The following is a 24,634-nucleotide window of genomic DNA, read 5'->3' as shown; positions in this document are numbered from 1 at the left end:
AGTCGGAATGACCATCACACTGGTCATAATCCAATGCAGGAATTCGCATCCTTCCTATATCCAAATGACCATTACAATGGTCACGGTGGTTCAATAATTCCCCTGACAAGGAGAATTAGTAGAATTGTTCATCTACAGAGTCACTCCACCTTTGAGTCCATCAGATGAATGGCTAATCAATACTTAAATACTATTTATTTAAGTATCCTAAACACATGACTCATAATCATATGATTCTCTCTCACCATCTGTTTTTTTCCTGAATAAACAAACATTATTCTTTTGTTCTTAGTTGAGTGGATCACCTTTGTTTATAGTTTGGACCTGATGGTGCCATCCAGTCTGTGAAATGTAGTGCAATCTGTGAAGTATGGAGCCTGCACCAACCCCCAAAGTGTGTCACTAAATAAAACATGTAATACTTGAAAAATGGAGACATTGACAGATGGCTAGTGACAGAACAGCAGGGGAGAGAGGGAAGCCAAAAGTTTAATATCTCACATGCATATTTGTCAAGGCTGTAAAGTGAAAGTGAAAGAGAGTGAGAAAGAGAACATACCTCCACTGCACTCAATTAGTATTCTCTAATCAGAGGTATTTTATCTTGCATGGGATGGAATGGTCAAATAATGTCATAAGGCACCAATCCATGATATCAGATACATCAATGCAACATGCATAAAGCGTAGATGTGCAAAGTCTTTCTGACTCTCCAGCCTCTCACTGTCACCAGAACAATGATCACAGATGCTTTGAACTGAAACTTTCAGAAATTCTCAGAAAGGGTAAAAGCGGTTAGCGCATCGCTTTTACAACTCCAGTGACTGGGGTTTGATCCGGCGCTGTCTGTAAGGAGTTTGTACGTCGGCATGGGTTTCTTCTGGGTGCTCCGGTTTCCTCCCACCCTTCAAAACGTACAGGGACTGTGGGTTTATTGGGGTATTGGGCAGCACGGGCTCGTGGGCTGTACATTAAAAAAAATTTAAAATCTTTCTCCTGAGATCCATATAAGTAAACAGCAACAAGTTCATTGGAGAAAGTAAATCAGACACGAATAATTGGGTGACTCAGATAATATTTTAATAACCTGCAGCTTGTCGGTGGAGGGACGAAACCAAGAGAGATAATGTTTCCGCAGACTTGAAAAAAGTGAGCTGACAGGCAAGTACTAGCACATCAGGCCATCGACCTATTTTAGAAGTGGAATTCAACATCCAAGCACTGCCATTCCGCTTGCAGAATGGTGGATGAATTTGCAGTCAATTTTACTGCTGGATTATTTCATCTCCAATTTTTCCACCAATGAGCAATATAATTGTGTACTACAATCGGCAATGGTGACTGCTAAGAGATACATCAATTCAGTTCAGAATGAATTTTTCTTTGAAGGCCTGTTCTCTGCACTCCATGTAGTGATGATTTCAACCACTATTCAAGTCAACAACAATAAGCAAAAACTCAGAAGTCCAAGCCATTCTGTCGTTCAACAAAGAGAGACAAACCTCATACAGAGCTCATAAAGCACACATGTCAAACTCAGGCCCGTGGGCCAAATTTGGCCCGTGATATAATTATATTTGGCCCGCAAGATCATATCAAATATGTATTAGAGCTGGCCCGCTGGCCGACGCCCCAGTATAGCGCATGCACAGCTAATACTACAAATCCCAGAATGCTTTGCAAATGTGTTGGCGCCGGCCCGTCAGCCCGCTAATCGCCCCACCTCCTCTCTTTACTTTCACTGGCATCTGCGACCTGTCGCCCAACTCACATGTAATAAACCCCTCACGATAAATGGCCAAACCAAAGACAGAAAACAGGACCTTTCAAGACAGGTGGGAGGGAGACTATATGTTCATCATTTTAAAAGACAAACCTGTTTGTCGTTGAAGCAAGTTGTTATTTTTTTGACTTGTTGGCTTGTGAAAAAAAAATACATTTAAAAGGAGCTTAAAGGCTATAGAGAAATATTATTTATTGAATATTTTATTTCTCATTTGTTAATGCTTCTTCTGGAAAGAGTTTAACCAAAACTATTATTAAACATTTATTTTAATAAGAAAAAGTTTAACATTATATATGTTGAAAGAAGAGAAAACATGCAGATGTTGTTGAAAAATTTCAATAAATATTTAGTTTGGCCCACGACTTAGTCCAAGTTTTTAATTTTGGCCCTCTGTGAATTTGAGTTTGACACCCCTGCCTTAAAGCATCCATGTAGCAAAACCACTGATGTTTAATCTGGATGCTTCCTTTGAAAAGACATTCATTTAGCACTTCAATATCATTAGCCCACTCCAAAGATCTCCACACAATGAATCATCCTTCTTCTTGTAAGGTAGTCTTTCCAGGATAAGAATAACCTGTTTGTACTCCACAACTTTCTCAGGTGGCTCAGGGGAGCAAAATGAGACCTGCACACAGGTGAAGCAAGAGGGTGTGGTGTGCAAGGTTGTGTGTTTTTCTTCTTGTACCTCACGAAGGATCGAGACCTGCCACATTAGTTCTCCTTTACTTCTTGTGGATGCTACATGATCTGCTGAGTTCTTCCAGCACTCTAGTGTATTGCAATTTCAGATTGCTCTTTTTTTTTTCCAATTTGTGCAATTTCAGACAACTATATTTTTTTCAGTTGTTCCAGAACTGGTGAGTCGGTTACCTCTCTCCCTGCAGGTACCGCCAGACATTTTCAGTATTCTCCTTTTAGATGCAGATTTGAAAATGCGCAACGATCTGCATTTCACAAATTTAACAATGCTGTTTGTTTTGTTTTTCTCTCGAATTGTTCATTTTAATCTATGTCTGGACAAATCTATAAACGTTGGGATTACCCATGCGATCCTGGGCTTATAGTTTCAGAGCTAGTCCTTTGGTTCATTCTATCCATCTATTTTCCACCCTCTCCAAAACTTCAAACTAAATTGTTTTCTCACTTTCTTAGTTCACAAGGTATAGGACAGAAATAGGGCCCATTGCCCCAACGTATCTGCTCCGCCATTCTAATCATGAGCTGATACTTCCTCTCCCTCAGCCCCATTTACCGGGCTTTTCCCCATAACCCTTGATCCCTAACTAATCAAATACCTATCGATCTCTGCCTTAAATACATCCAATGATCTCGCTTCCACAGCCGCCCAGGGCAACAAATTCCACAGATTCACGACCCGCCCCCCCCCCCCCGCCTCCTCCCCACCCCCCCCCCCTGGCTAAAGAAATGTTCCCACGCCTCTGTTTTATCCAGAAGTTATTCCCTCTTGTCCTAGACTCCCCAGCCATGAAAAAGAAGATATCTACTCTGGCTAGGCCTTTCAGTATTCAAAATGCCTCGATGAAGACCGCCCCCCCCATCCTTCTGTAATCCAAAAAAGTACAGTCCAAGAGCCAACAATTGTTCCTCAAGTGCAACCCCTTTTATAAATTATGATGAAACATTAACTCTGTTTAACTCTGTGCTCTCAGACCTGCTGAGTGCATCCTGTTTTCCTGCAGATTTCCAGCAACTGCAACTTCTGGGTTTTGATAATTTCTCGCTTGCTGAGTACAGTAAATTATCTTAGAGTATTCCTGAGATGCACGGAATAGACACCTTTCGGCTTTCCTTGGCTCTGTTGCTGAGTTTATTGATTTGATACATTGTTACGGTTGACCTCTTGGTGCACGAAGGAAGGAAAGATGTGGAGGGAGAAAAGTTTAGGGAAGACATCAGGGGCAAGTTTATTTTACACCGAGAGTTGCCAGGGGTGGTGGTGGAGGCTGTAGCATTAGGGGCCATGTAAGAGAATTTTAGACAGGCACAGAGATGAAAGAAAAGTTGAAGGTTACATGGTAGGGTTTACTTTTTGTTTGGAAGGAATATATAGGTCGGCACAACTGTACTGTGTTGTCATGTCCTATGTAATCAGTTTGCCCCTCCCCCCATTTACTGATGAAAAGAGTATTTTGGGAGATTTGAGGTTGAAAGTGAGATTGTGGGGAACCACATTCAATCGCTGATATGTGATGAATAAGGTCGATTCTGCTCTACGCTCTCCCCATGGTGAGGCCACAGATGAATCACCATGATCCACAATATCATTCAAAAACTGGCTGAAAGCACAGCAATGTATAACCTTGTCTGATTGGTCCACGTTCAGATAAAAGATTTCTGAGTGTCCCCTCAGGGCAGATTGTGTGCCACTGATGGAAATGGAACTGTACCACAGATCTAGAAGCAGGAGAAAACTCGGCCAGGAAGGAAAGGTTTTGGATGTTCTGTGTAAGAGAATTGAGTTTCATGATAAGACCAAACAAAAGCCGGCTGGTGGAGCAATTTGTCTGCTACCAGGTTCTGACAAGATGTAAACATTCTTATTGTATTTTGCTCAGTTAACATCCAGACACCCAGCAGAATAATTATCACAGTTCTGCAGACGATTACCCCTTCAGGTAACAGACAGTGGGAACATATTTGCATTCCATTAGGTCAGAAAATATTTGAGAAGCAGCAAAGGTGAAGGGATAGAGGAGCTTTGAATATAAATTATATTCCTGCACCACAATGAACCCTTACCATTTGTCATACTAGTTTGATTGTGCTATTTTTATCCTCTCAAGGTTGTTCTCGTGGTAGCTTCTAAGTTAAGATTTTATAAAGCCAGCTGCTGGAAGATTGAGGTTTAAGGAGGGGAGGGGAGGGATTTAAGAAGGACCTGAAGGGCAGTGTTTTTACTCAGAGAAGAGCCCATATCTGGAATGAGGTGCAATTTCAATGTTCAAGACATTTGGATTGATATATGGATAAAAAGAGTTTAGAAGGATATTGACCAAATGTGGACAATGCGACTAGCCTAGAATGCCATCTTGGTCAGTGTAGACAGGTGGAGATGAAGGGACTAATCTAAGATGCAGGTCTCCCTGAATCTATAGCTGCTTTCAGGTGCTCGGATACAGATAATGCTCTGGCAAACGCAGCTGGGGGAGTGCAGCTGGGACTTTCAGGTATCCACGGAAAAGAGCGCCTTTCTGTCACGTGAACGTGCTGGCTGAAGGAGAGCCGCATCCGAGTGAACCGGCTCCTGTGTAACTGTGGCTGTAGTCCCACTGCTGCTTTCAGGTGCAACAGGGGATTCTCATAGCCGGAAAATAAACCTACAGGAGGAGGGTTAGGTAAGTGCTCCTCCTGGCCGGGTTCTCCACTTTCAAGTGGCCACCCAACAGCCGCATTGGGGTAGAATAGGCGGCTTTACAGTCGGGTATTCTGGCCACCTGAAAGCGGCTTCTGTCCCCAATCTTCATTTTGATAAGAATGAAAAGAGTTAATGGACTTTAGACGGATGGGAATGTATCAATACATGCGGAAAGACAAGGATTTCTGTCAAAATGAAAATGGAAAAGCTCAAGGCATGTTTATCCAAGAATCCCACCATACCAGACATATACCAGAATACTATCTTGTTAACTTTTCCTTTCAACTTTCTGGGCATGTGTAGAAAGGAGTGGCAAACAGAGGCATAAACCCTCCAATAGTCTTACTTTAAATGAATGAACATGTCAAGGATGTTTCAACTGAAACCCTGAAAGATTTGAACTTTATTCAAAGATCACAGTTTACTCAAGGCATCAATGAATAGAAGTGTACTATAGGTTCACAAAAAAAAATTACAATTACCATCAATGTTATGCGATAACATAAAGCATTAATGAGTAGCTTCTGATGTGATTTTTATCTCAGAAAGGATTGGTCTGTCAAGTTGTAAATCATGAGATATCTCAGCCGTGGCCACCAATGTTTTCCTTTTTCTCTGTCTTCTCAAGTTATTGAGGATAGTAAGTGTGATGTTTGTCTTTTAGACGTACATCACAATAGCAGGCCCTTTCGGCCCACGAGCCTGTACCACCCAATTACACCCAGTTAACCAACAACTCTCATATGTTTTGAAAGGTGGGAGGAAACCGGAGAACTCAGGGGAAACCGCCACAGACGCACGCAGAATGTACAAACTCCGTACAGGCACCACTGGATTTGAACCCAGTGCTGGCGCAGTAAAAGCATTGTGCTAGCCACTACACCGCCCTCTCACCATGCCGTCCTCTTTCTTGATGAACTCTCAAAAGGCTGTCTGCCTTTTAACATTCATACATAAATAAAAATATCCTATTTTGAGGAGATGGAAAATGCCTTGAGTAAGGAATGTAGTTGCAATGTTTCCTCACTTCTGGCCTTAATCAGTCCTTTTTGCTATTTAATTCCATTGTTCCTATACTGAAACTGATTTTTCAATGCTGCTAAAAGCAACTGCAAAAGATTTTTAGGTAAAGAATACTGTTCCAATGTTCTCTCATATGATTTCTTCCCTTATCACAATATCTTGTCCATTAAAGTGGTGTCACAGGAAGATAGGGTTGTAAAGAAAGTTTTTCACTCACCGACCTTTATAAATTAAAAGAACTAAATACTGGAATTGGGATGTAATGTTGAAGTTGTAAAGGACATTGGTGAGGCCATATCTGGAGCATTTTTAGTCACACCTTATAGGAAGGATATCACTAAGACTGAAGGAGTGTGGAGAAAATTTACCAGGATGTTGCCAGGACTTGACGATCTGAGTTACAGGGAAAAGTTGCATAGATTAGGACAATATTCCCTGGAGCGTCAGAGAATGATGGGAGATTTGAAAGAGGTATTCGAAATGGTGAGGGGTTATAGATAGACTAAATGCAAGCAAACTGTTGGCACAGAGGTTGGGTGAGACCAGAAATGGAGGACATGGGTTGAGGGTAAAAGGTGAAATGTTTAAGGGGAACAAATGGCAACTTATTCACTCAGAGGGCAGGAAGAGGGTGCAATCAGGTGGTGGATCCAGGTTCAATTTTGGCATATACGATGAGATTAGTTAGTTACATGGATGGAAAGGTGTGGAGGAGCATGGTTGATGGTAGTAGGCAAAATATAGTTTGTCATGGACAAGATGGGCCAAAGGGGTGCAGTGTTCTTTGTGTCTATAGTTATATGTGCATGCAATAAATATCTCAATTGTTCTAAATGCATATCTTAACTTTTCACATATTAATGCATAACTCTACAACTGGTCAACAATTTTTGAAGCATTGTCCTTTTCTCATCCCACTTCCCGTATAAATGGAATAACTTCAGGAAACTCTTTCCCAGGACTATATCTTCATAAAAGGTCAGACATCATGATTTTGAATTACCAATAAATGCTAACGTTTGGGATTGATGCAAATAATATATAAAATCCTGCATCAAATTAGGCAAAGCAAGTTCTCACAAACTGCACAAGACAGCAAGCAGATTAATGATAATCTACCCATCTATTTTTTTAGTTGCAAAAAAAACATCTATCCCAATTTGATGATGGGTCCTGGGCCAGAAATGTTAATTGTGTTTCTTTTCACAAATGCTGCCAGATCTGCTGAGTGTCTCCACTTTATTTCTATTCTAAAGATATCGATTCAGGGATCATTTTTTTTAACCATCTTGTCTTGGGATCTGCATTATTTAAGGAAGATAGCCCAAAGATTCAAAGGACAAAGCCTCCCACAGTGAAACATTCCCTTTATATACCAGAGGAAGCTCAATTTTGTGTACAATTCTCAGAATCAGAATTTATTGTCATGCACATGTCACAAAATTTGTTGTTTTGAGGTAGGATCACAGTACAAACATTTATATAAATGGTCACAAAAAAAAAATTAAAATGGAGCAAGGAAAAGAGAAAGTCAAAGTCAGGCAGTGTCTGTGGTTCATTGTTCATTCAGGAATCTGATGTCAGAGGGAAGAAGCTGTCTGTCCTGGTGGCGCTGAGTGCTCCTTTTTTCAGGCTACTGTACCTTTTTTCCTGTTGATAGCAGCAGGAAAGGGCATGGCCTGGGTGCTGGGGGGTGCTTAAGGATAGAGGCTACATTCTTAAGACACCGCCTCTTGTAGATGTCCTCGATGGAGTGAAGTCTGGTGCCCATGATGTCACAGGCCGAGTTAACAACCCTCCTGAGCATTGGCAGCTCTGTATCAGACAATGATGCAGCCAACCAGAATGTTCTCCATGATGCACCTACAGAAGTTTTCAAGAGTCAATGGCGACATACCAAATATTCGTATCACACGCTCGTGTGATACATATTTGGAATCTGCTAACCCAGGGAAAGAATGTTCCCACTGAGCTTTTTTAAAAATTTGTTTTTTGACATACTGCATGGTAACAGGCCCTTTCAGTCCTCGACTCAGTGCTGCCCAAATTACAACCAATTAACCTACACCTCCAATACGATTTGAACGGTGGTAAGAGTCCCCGGGGAAAACCCACGCAGACACAGGGAGAACGTACAAACTCCTTGCAGGCAGCATGGGATTCAAATCCCTGTTCCAATCGCTGGTGCTGTAAAGGCGTTGTGCTAATCGCATTGCCAACCTTGCCCCCCTCCAAGATAGACATACAGGCACCACAAACCTGTACTACAAAACGATGGCAACATAAATGTTGTTAAGCAGGAAAGTCTGCAGATGCTGTGGTTGCAGAGCAATGCACAAAAATGCTGGAGAAAGCCAGCAGGTCAGCCAGCATCTGTGGAAAGAGATATAATTAAAGTTTCTGACCAGTGTTTCTGCCCTCTAAGCTGTGCGCAAGTGCACACGCACATGCTCCATGCTGAGTGCATGCATAGCTTAAAGGGAACACTGTTTCTGGCCCAGGATAATGCTGTTCGGTTGGGTTGTGCTCAGGATGATAATAAACCTGAATGTGGATCTGCCGAGTTTCTCCAGCACTTTTGAGAATTACACATAAATGTCTTGCTTCCTCGACGGCCATCATTTTGAACAAAAAAGGGGTTGGTGTTTGTTGTTTCTTGGCAATAATACAGTGATTATACAAAAATATGGGCAACCCCTTCCATCCATATCACCTGTGAGACTTCAAGCTGTTGTCCGGTCCAGAGTTCCTTGGACTATTGACAGAGATTGCCAGCCAGCTGCACAAAATAATTCCTTGTTCATTTATTTACTGGTGGGCATTTGACAGTCTGAAATCTAGCCCTTAAAACCCCCCAGAGATTTACACAGCATCTCAAGTCAAGACAAACAGAATTACTTTGATACAAAGCAGTCTGGACCTTGAAAGTAAGAAACTGAAAAGGTATTAAAACAGTTATTGATTGATAGAACCCTCATCCCCACTTTGATGTGAGCAAGAAGGCAACAAAATATTAAGAGCTCAAGGGGCAGCTCACAGAGACAGCAGCTCTTCACGGAATGATGATGAACTCTTTGAAATCTGCATTGCATTTCAGTGCCACCAAAAACAAGTTTCTGGAATGAGGCGTTATTGAGAGTAGTACAGTTTGTTTCGGTTTGGGATCTGAGTCAAAAAACTATCTCACTAATGTGTAAGTCAATATCAAAACCAACTTGACTGGGTTGCTTGACTGGTTGTGCGCTGAGGGAGAGGTGGCATTAATGTTTGATGCCTACAGAGACAAATTAGGATGCTCCAATAGGATTTCCTTCCTATGTGCAAGAAATAGCACAATTAGCGCAGTGTACTGTGAGTCACCACCAAGATTATACAGAAGAACCTTGCTGGCCCGGATCCAGGTACAGGAATGAAGGGAAGGGAGAGGTGGCTCGACCTTTCTGGCCCAAGACCACAGGGGAGGAGTCATAGGGTATGAGTCATCAGTGGGTGGGCCAGCTCCAATATATACAATATATCCAATATATACAATGGAGGAAACATATCACCACACTTACCTTCAGGAATAGGGATTAGAGTATGTCAATTACCTGTTGGAACTGGAGGGAGTATAAGGGTGCCATGAGGGCAATTAGCCAGTATGTTGGTATGAAGAGGTAGGGTGAAGTGAGAACTGGTGCGAACCGGAGAAATTTTTTAATTTTTAAAATTTTAATTTAGACACACAGCACGATAACAGGCCATTACAGCCCATGAGTCCATGCCGCTTAGTTTACACCCCCCTTAACCCACCCCCACCCCTGGTATGTTTTGAATGGTGGGAGGAAACTGGAGCCCCCAGAGAAAACCCACACGGACACGGGGAGAATACAAACTCCTTACAGATGAATGTCAGAAGCAGAGTGCACCCTCTGGAAACTGGAGGATAATGATTAGAGGATGCAGTTGTTACAGACTTAGTGAGGCAGAGAAGAGCAGACCATGCTTCTAAATTGGAATCCACCCGTTGGTGTTTTGAAAGTTGGGAGCATTGTATAGTGGGAGCATGTACATACAGTAGGTCTTCTTTGGCTTGGCTTCGCGGACGAAGATTTATGGAGGGGGTAAAAGTCCACGTCATCTGCAGGCTCGTTTGTGGCTGACAAGTCCGATGCGGGACAGGCAGACACGGTTGCAGCGGCTGCAGGGGAAAAATGGTTGGTTGGGGTTGGGTGTTGGGTTTTTCCTCCTTTGCCTTTTGTCAGTGAGGTGGGCTCTGCGGTCTTCTTCAAAGGAGGTTGCTGCCCGCCAAACTGTGAGGCGCCAAGATGCACGGTTTGAGGCGATATCAGCCCACTGGCGGTGGTCAATGTGGCAGGCACCAAGAGATTTCTTTAGGCAGTCCTTGTATCTTTTCTTTGGTGCACCTCTGTCACGGTGGCCAGTGGAGAGCTCGCCATATAACACGATCTTGGGAAGGCGATGGTCCTCCATTCTGGAGACGTGACCCACCCAGCGCAGCTGGATCTTCAGCAGCGTGGACTCGATGCTGTCGACCTCTGCCATCTCGAGTACTTCGACGTTAGGGATGAAAGCGCTCCAATGGATGTTGAGGATGGAGTGGAGACAACGCTGGTGGAAGCGTTCTAGGAGCCGTAGGTGATGCCGGTAGAGGACCCATGATTCGGAGCCGAACAGGAGTGTGGGTATGACAACGGCTCTGTAACTCACAAAAAAAGAATCAATGACATTCCAGGATTAAAAGTGATCAGTTTTAAACCTTTGCAACAAGAATTATGCACAAGGACTTTACCCGCACATTTCCTGAGCAGGCGGCTGTTGAGTCAGGCCGTGATGAGCTCTGAATAAAGCTCAGACTTTGAGTAGCCTACTAAACAGTGATCAACTATTCTCAAGAATTTTTAAACTCTTTTACCAAACGGAATATTATTATATTATATTATTATTCATAATACTGAAATTAAACCCCATCCTCACCCCACCCACATTGCAGGGTTAGAAAGTGATTTCCATGATTTTTGAACCAAAATAAAGATAGCACTGACTCAGCCCAGCTCCAAATTTAACCACGGGTCTTAGCTCTTTTCTGCATGGATGTGACATCAGATTGTAACCTTGTATCCCTCTAGGTAAGGAGGCAGTGACATATTTGTATATTACAGTGGTTCTCAACCTTTATTTCCCACTCACATACCACCTTAAGTAATCCCTTCCTAAACACAGATCACCTATGGCTTGTGTTTAGGAAGGGATTATTTAAGGTGGTATGTGAGTGGAAAGAAAAAGGTTGAGAACCACTGGTACATTAGGGCACCAACAATATTCAATCTCAGGGACTCGCTGACAACTTGATGCCTGCCACACTTTCTACTTTAACAGAACGAAGTTTTCCCGGAACCTCTCTTCACATGGACCAGAGTTGGGGGACGCCTGTTGGATGGAAGCATCGAGCATGATGGTAAAGAGCTGGTGTTGGAGAGAGTGCCAGCAGAACTGAATGGGTCAATGTACCGTTGCACCAGCCAAAACCCTCTGGGCTCGACGGACACTCATGCTAGACTCATCATTTTTGGTAAGTGCAAACCTACTACCTGCTGCACAATACTGCAGTATGTTCAATTCTACAGTCTATTTAGTTTTGAAGTCACCAATGCAAAATACAATTCTTTGTTGAATACACTAGGTGTGCAACATAGTAACAACTCCATTTAATCCAAGTTCTGAAAATGGGTTCAGTTTTAATCAAGGGAACTGAATTTCAGCCGCAGATTGGTACAAATTTTGACATACAGGCCCCTCCGGCCGATGATACACCATTTAACCTACAATACACCATTTAACCTACAAAACCTGTATATATTTGGACAGTGGGAAGAGACCCACGCAGACTCAGGGGAAATGCACAAAATCCTGACAGGCATCGCCAAATTCAAACCGGGGCCGCTAGCACTGCAATAGCATTGCGCTAACCACTACATTAACTGTGCCAAAACACCATTCCATGTATATTACTTACAGTGCAGGACAAAATACCACATCAGTAATTCTCACCTGGCAATGATTCTATAAGTATTGGCATCTCTCTAGTGACCCACTCAAGTGTCATAATGTAAGAGCATGAAATGCCAGACTCTTCCAATGGCATCACGGGGCAATTTTCCAATCAACCGCCACAATCATTCTCCTACTCCTACCTTCAATCCCCTGTTTATGGCCGCAAATTGATAATAAAAATGATCAGTTATAGCAAATTAAATTTTTCTTCCTTATCATAGAAAAGAGGCTACTTGTCTGTCCTATCCCCATCTCAGTTGGCTCTAAGCCAGTTCTTCAACCTTTTTCTTTCTCTCACACACCACTTTAAGTATTCCCTATCCCACAGATGCTCTGTGATGAGTAAGGGATTGTTTAAGGTGATGATAAAATTTGAAAACCGCTGTTTTAATCGTGCCTCATTGACTCGTTATGTGCACGGTTTCATAACTCCAAAGGAAATGGGCCAATGACAATTTTTCTCAAGCAAAATATTTCAGTAATAATTGGGTCGAGAGCAGTGGTTCTCAACCTTCTTTTCCCCCTCTCACTACCACTTTAAGCCATCCCCTACTCATCACTGAGCACCTGTAGCATCAGGATTACTTAAGGTGGTATGTGAGTGAAAAGAAAAAGTTTGAAAACCACTGATCTATACTAATTCAATGCACTTCAGTAGTAAGAGCTGGAATATACATGTTCTATTGAGCCTGAGAGCTGTGAACATGAGAACTTAAGAAAGCAGAGCCTGCTCTACCATTTAGTAAGCTTGTAGCTGATGTGACCTTGGACTCAGCTCCCCAATATTTCCCGTTATTCAAAAATCTATACATATCTGTCATAAATACATTCAATAAGCCTTCGTCAGAGAATGTCACAGATTCACCTCCAAGAGAAGCCCTCCTTATCACCATCTTAAATCTTCTGCCCTGAATCTTGATCTATGGCTCATAGTTCTACACCCACCAGCCAATGGAAACAACCTTCCTATTTCTGCCTTAATTTCCAACCTGTTGAATACCACGTAGGTGTTCATGCAAAATTTATATTTTTATCTTTCAGAAAATCCAAACATCCCTAAAGGCGCTGATGATAAAAATGGTGAGTTAAACTTTAACTCTTTCCATTCTGTGAAACTTAGGAAGGGTGCAGACGTGACAGGATCCAGATTTGTGGAATTTAGCAGCATTCTTCATAATCAAGGGATGAGACAAGACAGGGTTAATGATGGAGTTACTTATACATTGGATAGTTTATACAAGAACTAGGAGTAGAGTCAGCCATCTAGCCTGTCAACCCTGCTCTGCCATTCAATGTGTTTAAGGCTGATCTCCACCAACCTGCCTTTCCCCCATATCCTTTAATGCCCCTATGTTGTAAAAACTCTATCTATCCTTGTCTTAAATATATTTGCTGAGAATGCCTCTACTATTCCAGTGGGCAGTGAATTCCATAGATTCACTACCCTCTGGGGAAAAAAAAAACATCCTAAATCTGCCATCCTGGATCTTAAGGCAACGTCCTCTAGTTCTAGTGTCCCCCGCCAATGGGAACAACTTACCTACTTCCATCCTATCTGGACCTTTCATCATTTTATATATTTCTATAAGATCACCTTTCATCTAAATTCAAGCGAGTGCCTCCCCAGACGATTCAATCTCTCCTCATAGGCTAACCCCCCCCATATCACTGGAACCTCCTCTGGACCACCTCCCGAATAACTAATCCTTTCTCAGGTAAGAGGATACACATCTAAATCCCATTTTGTTGCCTCCTTTGCTAACTGTAGATGTGACCCTAATACAGTACCCTCCATAAAGTTTGGGACAAAGACACATTTTTGTGCCCATGTGCTCCACAAACAATTCACCTTTAATTAAAGTGCACATTCCAGATTTTATTCTCATTTTTTCTTATGCATTTTGGTTCGACCGTGTACAAATTACAGGACTTTTTGTACATAATCCCCTCATTTCAGGGCACCATAATATTTAGTTCATAGCAATGGTGTGTATAAATTGAAGTAGTCATGTTGAGTACCTTGTTACATATCCCTTGCATGCAATGGCTGCTTGAAGTCTGTGATTCATAGATATCACCAGTTGCTGAGTATCTTCTCTTCTTTTGCTCTGCAGCTCCTTCTTGTTCTGGGGATTTGTCCCCTGAAGTTTTCTTTTTAGCAAAGGGAGGGCATGTTCATCGGGTGACTGACTTGGCCATTCAAGAATTTTCACATTTTTGAAAAACTCCTTTGTTGCTTTAACGGCATATTTTGAATCATTGCCTTGCTGTAGGATGAAATGCCACCCAATGAGTTTGGAGGCATTTGCTCAAACTTGAGCAGGTAAGATGTTTCTTAACATCTCAGAATTCATTTTGCCACTACTGTTTACAGTTACATCATCAATGAAGATAAGTGCGCCAGCACCATGCCCAGGCCACAACACCTCCACCAGCAGGTTTCATAGATAAGGAGGTATGCTTTCAATCTTGCACAGTTCCATTACACCTCCACACTTTGCTCTTGCCATTACTCTGATGCAGGTCTCATCTCTCACAAGACCTTTTTTCTAGAATCCTGTAGGCTCTTTTAAATAATTCTTGCCAAACTATAATCTGGCCATCCTGTTTCTATGGCTAACCCATGGTTTGCTTCTATATTGTTCATGAAGTCTTCTGCGGAAAGTAGTCATTGACCCATCTACACCTGCCTCCTGAAGAGTGTTTCTGATCTGTCGGACAGGCATTTGGGGATTTTTCTTCATTATGATGAGAATTCTTCGGTCATCAGCAGTGGAGATTTTCCTTGGCCTCCCAATCCCTTTGCGATTACTGAGTTCATGAGTACGCTCTTTCTTCTTAATAATGGTCCAAACAGTTGATTTTATTATACCTAAATTTTGGACGCTGTTTCTTATTCTTGTTTTTCATCCTAAAATGGCTTTGTTGATTCTTATTGGCACAATTCTGGTCTTCACGTTGAAAAATGGCAACTACAGACTCCAAAGGTGATCAAAAGCTTAGAAGCGAGCCTAGCTCTCTCATATTTGCACCTTTGAAGCAATTAAACATACCTGAGTACTCACAAAGATCAGTGAAGCCAAATGTCCCAAATATTATGGTGCCTTGAAATGGGGGAGCTACGTATAAAAAGTGTTGCATTTCTACATGGTCAAACCAAAATGCGGACAAATAACCTTGAGTAAAAGCTGGAACATGCACTTGAATTACATGTGAATTGTTTGATAATAACTCATTTAAAACTGTGAAGCACAGGGGAAAATAAAGGCAAAAAAGTGTCTTTGTCCCAAACATTATGGAGGATGTTGTATAACAACTAAATATGGTGGGGCTGCTGGAATCTCTTTCGATAGATGAGGGGGCGCATTGACAGGTCTTGGTTGAGAACTGCAAGGTATTCAAATGCCCTTTCAGACAGAATCTGTTCGCAGAGATCACTTAACCTCATTCATTGACTTCACCGTGTGAGTCTGTAACTTTGTGATATTAATAACTCCAGCTTGAGGCTATGCAAATGGCAAACCAGCATGGTTAACTTTTTTAATTGCACAGCTGGAAGTTCTAGCAGCAGGCTGAATGGATGGGCCGCAGACCCATGGAAAAGGAGTTTGAAACATATTTTAAATGTTTGCAGATCAATATCTGTGAGAAATCACAATTAGTGACCGATTAACCAGAAGTGCCTCTCTATTACCTATCCAGAGGGAGCAATTGAGGGCCAATCAGGTTTCTGCATTGTCCAGGTTAGGCTTTGTAACCTTCAAGGTTTAGACAATATTATTCGGTCCCTTGATATCAAATAACTTTTCTCAAGGCAGCATGTCAACAGCAAAAGAATACTTCATTTGCTGAATGAGGATATCACAGGGCTCAATCGCAAAATGTTGGCCATGGATCTTTATCTATGCTACATCAAGTACACTGTTTGACCTGCTGAGTTTCATCCAGCATTGCATTTTATATCACAATCTCTATTTTGGGGTTATATGAAGATGTCAGTCATGCCAGTGGCATTCCCATACAATCTCACAGCAGCGGTATCAAAAACAGGGGGGTGTAAGTTTAGAATAAAGAGCTTCTCGCAGTCGCATACTTACCTTTGTCAGGAGTGGTGCCGGCCGCCACTGATGATGTAAGCGATGCGACGTGTGGGTGCGTTATATGGGTAGTGAATCTCAGATGCAGGAGGAGGAGAGTGGGTCATTGGCAGTGGGCCAATGAGAAGGTCAGAGGAGTTTAGCTGGGAGGTGTTTGGGGAGTTGAGGAATGCAATGTTGTGTCTAGTGGATAGTAAGGTCGACTTCATGGTGTGCTGAAAGAAATGAGTGAGTGTGTTCTTTATTTGTTTATAAGCTGTGGTGAATCAGTGCTGTTACCAGCTTAGAGGAGAAAGAACTTATTCTCCCAGAGGGTTGTTGGAATCTGGAATGCTCAGCCTGGAAGCAAGTGCCCTTAAAACATGTTCAGTTGGAATTTCCTGTCCTTTGTCAAAACGATTCTGTAAAAAAACAAGTCCACCAGGCAGTGATCTTCATGGAATACCCTGAAGGCCCTTGAGGACAGGGAGATAGTGGACTCTGAAATGATTCCCAGGCAGACAAAGACTTTTGACAGAATGCTTCATCAAAAAATAAGCATCAATACCTTGTTGTCTGGGCAAAAGTAACCATCCCTGTCAAATCCTTCATACAAAAGAGGAGTGTCAGTCCTACCCAATTGCAGTGTGGATGAGATGATATTCCTTCTCCTTATGGACTGGAAAGGGAAGCAGGAGTCTTTGTTGGGGTTTATCTCGAGCATCTCTGTGCTCCATGGGATGTTTTCAGGACACTCACTGACATCAACTGCTGCTGGAAGATCTTCAGCTCAGTAAAAGACTAGCATGGAACTTTCTGAAACTTGTTGTCTCCCAGTGTTCAGAGATGTTCTCAAACGAATGCTGTTGACTGATACTTTCCAAAGTATAGGAGTTGCACAAAGGCTCTATTGGGAAAGATCACAGTCAAGCTTCCTGCTGCCACTGGATACTGAGGGGCTGGGCCCTAAACAGGCAACCTTTCAAATACTTCACTGATTAAATGTTTGGGGAAGAAATGAGAATGGCATTGATGTACTGAATGCAGACAATGACATTCTGTAGATATTGCAAATAAAAAAGATATTTGGTTAAAGCAAGATGATGAATTTTGATCCTAATTTCAGGTGCGTCATTATGCAACAACAATGCCAGACTAACCCTAGCGATGATTCTAGCAGTTATATTGGATTTGACGTGAAGGACCATCGAGGATTTGAGAGAAAAATTGTCCATCCAGCAGTTGCATAAGATTAAATATTTTTATTTTAATTTTTTTTTTCAAATTCTGGATGTTCCCCTTTCTGTAGTGTTTCTTATTTGGAAGATGTGCCATTGCTTCATGTATTTCTGAATAAAGTTCCATCTCTTTAAAAGAAGCAGCGATCCTCTGATTTCTGCAGAATGTACGCGTTGTTTTAGTGTGTTAGAGCACCAGTATTTGTAAAATGAAGGTGAGCAAAGAAAGAATAAAGCATTAGAGGATCGAACTTCACTATTTACCATCCCGCCGCAGAAATGGAGAAAGTGAAATCACGGCCAAAATTCAAGAAAAGCTCAAGAAATTTCTATCCAAATCTCAAAGGCAAACTGCTAAGTTGTCCTTATGACCAGATTGTCCAATGCTCTTGAGATTTAAGACCCAATTAATAGGGTTCATAATAAAGAGAATCAAACAATAACCACCTGAAGGGCTCAGGTGAGCAATGGAATGAACAGGTTGAAAAGTTTGAGATCAGATTTCTGATTTATTGTCAGAGGACATACATGACATCGCATACAACCCTGAGATTCCTTTTTCCTGCGGAGTAGGCAGGATTACCACTAATTGCCAAAAATAAACTGTACACAGCATAAACATGTAAACAAATAAAAGAACTGTAAATGGATAATGAATGTAAACAAACTGTGCGATACAGAGAGAACAAAAGAAAATCAATAAAGTGCACAAGTAAGAGTCCTTAAATGAGTCTCTGATTGAGTTTGTGGTTGAGGAGTCAGGCGGTCGAAGGGGTAGGAGCTGTTCCTGAACCTGGTGGGGTGAGTCTTGTGGCACCGACGCCTCTTTCCTGATGTTTAAATGCTTCAAGTGCACAAATTTAGCAGATGTAAAAGTGAATAAAACATCTGAAATTTCAGCATGGGAGTAGAATAAATGTCTTCCTAAGATATAATTTCCAGTAAAATATGTTAAAAATTCTGCAGAAACTCTTGAGGTCAGAAAATGACTGGGAAATTGGGCACTTAGTGAGATAGAGAGACCACTTCTCTAACACCATTGCATCATTCTGTGAACCTGCTTTTGCTCATGAGAGCATGTACTTAGTGACATATTTGCTTCATAATCATGTCGCGAAATTGCTCGTGGCACACTCATTTAGGTCTATAATCTGCAATGAAATTTCTATTCACATGGAGATAAATAACCACCCATTAAGCTTAAAATTCACAACTTGTTTTCTTCTTTCCTTCGTTGCATCATTGAATTACAAAATAGCAAACTTACTGAATCTTTTAATCCTTAAAATATCATGGTAGTTTTCATTCGTTTGGCATATGGTCCATATAGGGCTGATCAGAAGCACGAATCTGAACAAATCTGACCTATTTCCTGTCTAGATGAGTTGTCAATATGGCTATTCCCTCTGGTGTCACGTCATGTTTGACATGCACCAGGAGTACATTCAAGTGCTCCACTTGGCAATGGGAACAGCTTCTGGTATTTAAATTTGTATTGATTTCTTTAACAGTTTAGTATAGGTGAAATGACTTGTTCACTGACATCACATGAAATTTATCTGATCACATCGGGTATATAATCCTTCTGGTGCAGTATTTCCACCTTTGATAGCTGGACGACTGATTCAAGGTTCGAGATCCTCTTGTTGAAGCCAAAAAGGAGCCCTTGGTCTACAATAAGATCCCTAATTAGCTTTAATGCGACCTGTATCCATTCAACCCTCCCCCCAGGACAAATGAATAATTTTGTAATTGATTTTAAAAAATGAAGAAACTATCTACACTACCTTCTACATTAACGGCACTGAAATTGAAAGAGTAGACAGCTTCACATTCTTTGGAATAAAGATTTCCATTGACCTGTCCTGGGACAAGAATATTGATGTGTTTGTCATGGACGTGAAGGGCCTAACTGTCCTGTTTCTGTGGTGTAATTGTTATATGGTTATATATGATAAAGAAATGCCTCTACTTTCTTCGAAGATTAAGGAATTTAAGCAATGGCCATCCCCTACCCCAGTCCAACTACCAAAAGCATGCTTACTGGAAGCGTCACAGCATGGGATGAGTGTGTGGTGCACTGTTAGCCAGAATCAGAATCAGGCACACACAAAGATAAAGACTGTACAATAGGCTTTAATCCACAGAATCAGGCTGGCTGTGGCTGCAGCAACTCAGAGTGAGGCCTCGGGAAGCCAGCAAAGGCTTATATCCCAGAGGGTGATTGATACCCGACCGGGTGGGACTTGATCCATTCAGGCCAACTGATCGACAGCCTTACACTCCTGCAGATACAGAGGTTGCCCCCTGCAGTAGGCTGGTGGTATACCACCACACAGGTACAGGTGTTGCCCCCTGCAGTAGGCTGGTGGTATACCACCACACAGGTACAGGTGTTGCCCCCTGCAGTAGGCCAGTGGTGTACCACCACAGGAACATAACAGAGACTTCCCTCGCCTCCATGGACTCCATCATGCCAAACATACTTAAGGACTCATCACATCCCAGACACTCTTTTCTCTCCTCCAGTTGGGGAGAAGGCTTAAGAGTATGTAAACATGCAGACTTGGAGACAATTTGTTCCCTCCAGCTACCGTGCTTCTGAATGAAACCCCTAAGAGAGCACTCATGTTGCCCCTGATGAGTGCTCATTAACTTTTTATTGTAATCCTATACTCTGTAACTTGTGTTCTATGCACAGCTGTTGGTAATGCTGTTTTTTCTGTTTGCAGAACCTTTCTCACTGTACTAGGCATTTTTCAATTAATAAACTTAAAACATATCTTCAAACTATTCGCACAGAGATCTCAGGAGATTAATCTTTAATTTCTAGAAACACCGGAGAATTGGCAACTTTCAAGCATTCACCAGCTTTAATGTTAAAAGTTGCAATTAACCCAGTGTTAAACATTTTTGGTTCCCTCTAACGTGTGAACTAACAAAATGGAAAGAGGCTGAGTCACATGGTAGATGGAGTTTGTTCTGAACTAAGAGTTTGAATTGATGGAGTATTCAAAAACCGTGTAGCCTTTTGTTTTGGGATATGGTATTTAATTGGCAAACAAGTGATGAAGCCAGTCACTGGTTTCTGTTTGGAGGGCTTTTGCTACATCTCTTTGCATGGTTAGATTTGTAAAATTTAGCTCTGGGTTGAGGTGAGTTAATTAAGGTTATAGCATTCTTTTAAATGTTGTATGATTAGAGTAAGCTTGTGGAATATTTAGTTTAAATGGTGACATTTACTGTAAATTGCTATCTATGGGAGCAGTATTTGGAGAAGGTTTTGGATTTGGTTGGGACATACATCTGGAAGTGGTGTGAGTTGAAATCAGCCCAAAACAGTCTCTAAGCACAAGGATCACCACTGGTGTACAGTCTTATCAATTGAGTGGAAGGTGGAGAGAAGATAGAATTCTCCTCCCCAAAATTACCAAGTCAAAAATTCTGTACAAGTGATCTGGGTTGTTTCTTTGGAAAAGCAGTCACAGTGTTTGTGGTTGCAAGGTGTTCGAAGCTGAACTGGTTCGGGGATGTTCATCAAGCTGCTCCCCCTCTAATCTGCAAGTTGGTGTAAAACCGATAAGCCATTGTGCCGTTATACAGCTAGAACAGGCACAGGTCCCAGGATGGATAATGTAGACCAGTGGCTTTACAAATTTTTTCTTTCCACTCACATACCACTTTAAGTAACCCCTATGCCATCTGTGGTCTGTTATTAGTAAGGGATCATTTAAAGTGGTATGTGAGTGGAAAGAAAAAGTTTGAAAACCACTGTTTTAATCGTACCTGATTGATTTGTTATGTGCATGGTTTCATAACTCCAAAGGAAATGGGCCAATGACAATTTTTTTCAAGCAAAATATTTCAGTAACAATTGGCTCTAGAGCAGTGATTCTCAAACCTTTTTTTCACACTCACATACCACTTTGAGTGGAAAAAGTTTGAAAACCACTGATGGAGACAATGTGTCAAATGACCTGCTTCTGTGGTTATAACTTACCTGTTTTTCTCAGCAGTACTTCATCCCGTGCCCTTTTGGGGGTGTTTAGGCACCCAGTTATTTTCCCATAGGCTGAACTACATTATTCTATCTATGCACTGGATCACAATGGGTTGATTTTCTTTTCCTTACCTGGAATGTTCAAGCCAAATAAAGCACTCCTATTCAAATAGGCAAATGAAGCATAGACTACAAATCACACATGGCCCATAGGCTGAACTGGCTCAGTATTATCCTTGTGACGGCATTATCCATTAAATCAAAAATACTTCAATGACCGTTGCTTTTGTCGGTACAATATAACCAAACATTAATCACTTCCCATGTTATGGTTTTTACTGAATTTCATACAGTTCAACAATTTGTATTATTAGAAAAATTGTGCACGTCCATCACAACGGTGATCTTCTTATTGAATTTTATCCAATTCAGTGTCATACATAACAATTAGTTTGTAATTCAATGCCCAAGGCATTGTGCAATTTATGGATATCTGATTAATACTTCAGAACGATGAAAGAATAATCTCATGCAGAGTTTGCAAGTCTAGATATTAATTTTGTTTTACATGTTAATCCCATAACTTTTAATAAAAGCTGATTGATGTCTTCCAATGGATCTCTGTTGTGAATGGAGAGTAATTTTGTGCAGCCTTCCTTGAGGTCTCTTCTTATTCAGTTCACTCTATTCAGCCAAGTGAAGGACCTCCACGCTAGAAAACTGAACATTTCCCGTTTCATGCATTAGTGAAAAAAAATTATGATATAAAAGCAAGAAAACACACCCATTCTGCACATCTTGCAACAAAAAAACATATCCAAGAAGATATATCAATAATATCAACTCAGCAAAACTCCTACCATTAAAATTTTATTAATGAACCAGACTTGATCAAAGGGAGAAGCAAGAAGATGGTAGCATTAAAAAGCCATACAAAATATAAAGACATATCGTATTTACTCGTGTAATAGTAATCAACCCCATGTAAAAGTTGACCCCCTTGTTTTTAGATAGGGCCGCAGTAAGGCGGAGAGAGGAGAATAGGGGAAGATGCGTCTGGTGGTTGGATCACATAGTAGGTGGTGGAAATGGTGGAGGATGGTATGTTGGATGTGGAGGCTTTGTGGGGTGTTAAATGAGGACAAGGGGGATCCTATTCTTGTTGAGTGTAGGGGCAGAGGGGGCAAAAGCAGGGAATTTCCCCTTGTCCTCACCTACCACCCCACCAGTCTCCACATCCGACGTATCATTCTCTGGCACTTCCATCACCTACTACATGATCACATGGCCAGATATCTGCCCTGGGCCCCTACGGTTGCAAGAGTAAGTGCCAGGTATGGGGAATGGTGAGCAAGAGGGATAAGGAAAAGAGGGAGTTACAGAGTGAATGATCCCTTCAGAGAAACAAACTATATCCCCTCTGCACTCTCAGTGCTGAGGCAGAGTCTTCCTCCAAAATGGCAGCTACCTCTCTCCACCTTCCCAAATACTGCTCAGTTCCTCCAACAGTTAGTTTATTCATCCTCTCTCCCACACTGTTCCATTCATTTTGTTTTTCAAATCCCTTCATAGCCTCACCTATCTCTATATGTGCCACCATTGATAGTCTCTTAAATTTCTGGCATCTTTAGTATCCCTGATTTTTAATCAGTCCACTGTTAACTCTGTTCACTTGTTTGTTTGACCAAGCCTTACATATGCGTGTGACCTCAACTTGTTCACTGCAGTATGTGAGCAGATTCCTTCTGCTCAACTCCCCTGTTGGACTTCCCTCTGATAATAATGATGTAAGATGGGGCATTAGCAAACATGTCGACTTATTCGGGTAATTCAGGGTCAACACTCGGCCAAGGCAGACATCAGCAGAGAAATTCCGCAAACAGCATCAGGGCCTGTCAGTTTAGTTCTGAGGAAATGGATGTTTGAAGATCGAGGTTTCAAACCCCTGAGCAAGACTCCTGCTTTACTGAGTAGCCTCCCATTCATTCCTGAACAATTGATTACTTTGAGTGTGCACTAAAGCACTGGCCAGACTAGTGCGTCCCCAAAATCTTCCAAATCCACTGGAGAGAACCAACATCTGCAGCACTGAAGACCTTATTTTGGTCAATCATCTTCAATGGGGAGGACATGTGGCTGCCACCTGCCCTCTGAAACAGGACTCCATTTCAAGTTCAAACATGCAAGGAAATTACCAGGTGAACAGAGGGAGATTTAAAGCCTCCATGAGAAGGAATAACATGTTGGAATCTCTGGCCAATAGTAAAATAAAAGCACTGGCAATTGGCGCAGTGTGAGTGCCAGCGACCGCAACAGGGGTTTGAATTCCACACTGTCAGGGTTGTGCGCAGTTTCCCCGGGGGGGGAGGGGGTTCGGTTCCCTCCCACCATTCGAAACCGGGGATGTGGGTTCAGTGGGCTGAACAGACTTGTGGGTCCCGGCCCCCCCTCCACCCCGGCAGCAGCGGACCTCAGACCCCCCCCCCCAGACCTCGGGCTCCCAGGGGCGGCAACAGCGGACCTCGGTCCCCGCCCCTGGCGGCAGCCAACCTCGATGGAGAGATGTTGGTGGCCAGCATTTTTTGGTGAGAATTAAATTTGAATGCTTCCCTTGTTGTTTAAACATTGTTAAAGTGATTTGCTATGGCTGTTTTGTTTAAATGACCGGTTCTCCGAAAACCCTGTTTATCCGAAATGAGCCAAGGTGTGCCCACTTGGAATAATGGGAGTGATCCTGCCCTGTATTGCCTGGTTTCCCTTTACCCTGCTGGCTCGTCCCTTCAGGGTGAAAACATGATTACCTTCTGCAGCAGTTAGTTTCTCCCCTCCACCCTCCAATATGCAGGCTGATCCTTGCAACTGTTGTTGCTGACTCCTTTCCAACTTAAGATCGAGAGGTCTTTTAGCAGGTTACTTTGTTGTGGGCTGAACTTGATCCAATCTTTGGCCTCCAAATTCTGCAGGCGAAATGGACACAATCCTTGAGCACTGGGACTTGCCTCGCTTCACAGAGTACAGAGAGCAAGGTGCAGGTTGCTTGTGTCGCTAGCGCTAGTCTCCATGCAAGATAAGCAACAT

The 24,634-nt window shown here is 42.1% G+C and overlaps 1 protein-coding gene across 1 annotated transcript in view; it reads left to right on the top strand.

Moving 5' to 3' along the window:
• The window catches only part of igsf21a (immunoglobin superfamily, member 21a), a 348,063-nt gene extending 329,808 nt beyond the window's left edge, over nucleotides 1-18,255 (top strand). The window contains exons 8-10 of the mRNA XM_069918989.1: nucleotides 11,568-11,760; nucleotides 13,284-13,322; nucleotides 17,445-18,255. Of these exons, the coding sequence (XP_069775090.1) occupies nucleotides 11,568-11,760; nucleotides 13,284-13,322; nucleotides 17,445-17,518 (306 nt within the window). The 3' untranslated portion in view covers nucleotides 17,519-18,255. The remainder of the gene's footprint in view (nucleotides 1-11,567; nucleotides 11,761-13,283; nucleotides 13,323-17,444) is intronic.
• Nucleotides 18,256-24,634: the final 6,379 nt, after the last annotated feature.

The sequence above is a fragment of the Narcine bancroftii genome, chromosome 2 (genome assembly GCF_036971445.1).
Source record: "Narcine bancroftii isolate sNarBan1 chromosome 2, sNarBan1.hap1, whole genome shotgun sequence".
Lineage (NCBI taxonomy): Eukaryota > Metazoa > Chordata > Chondrichthyes > Torpediniformes > Narcinidae > Narcine > Narcine bancroftii.
Note: the sequence above shows the minus strand (reverse complement) of the source record. Positions and strands in the feature narration are given on the sequence as shown.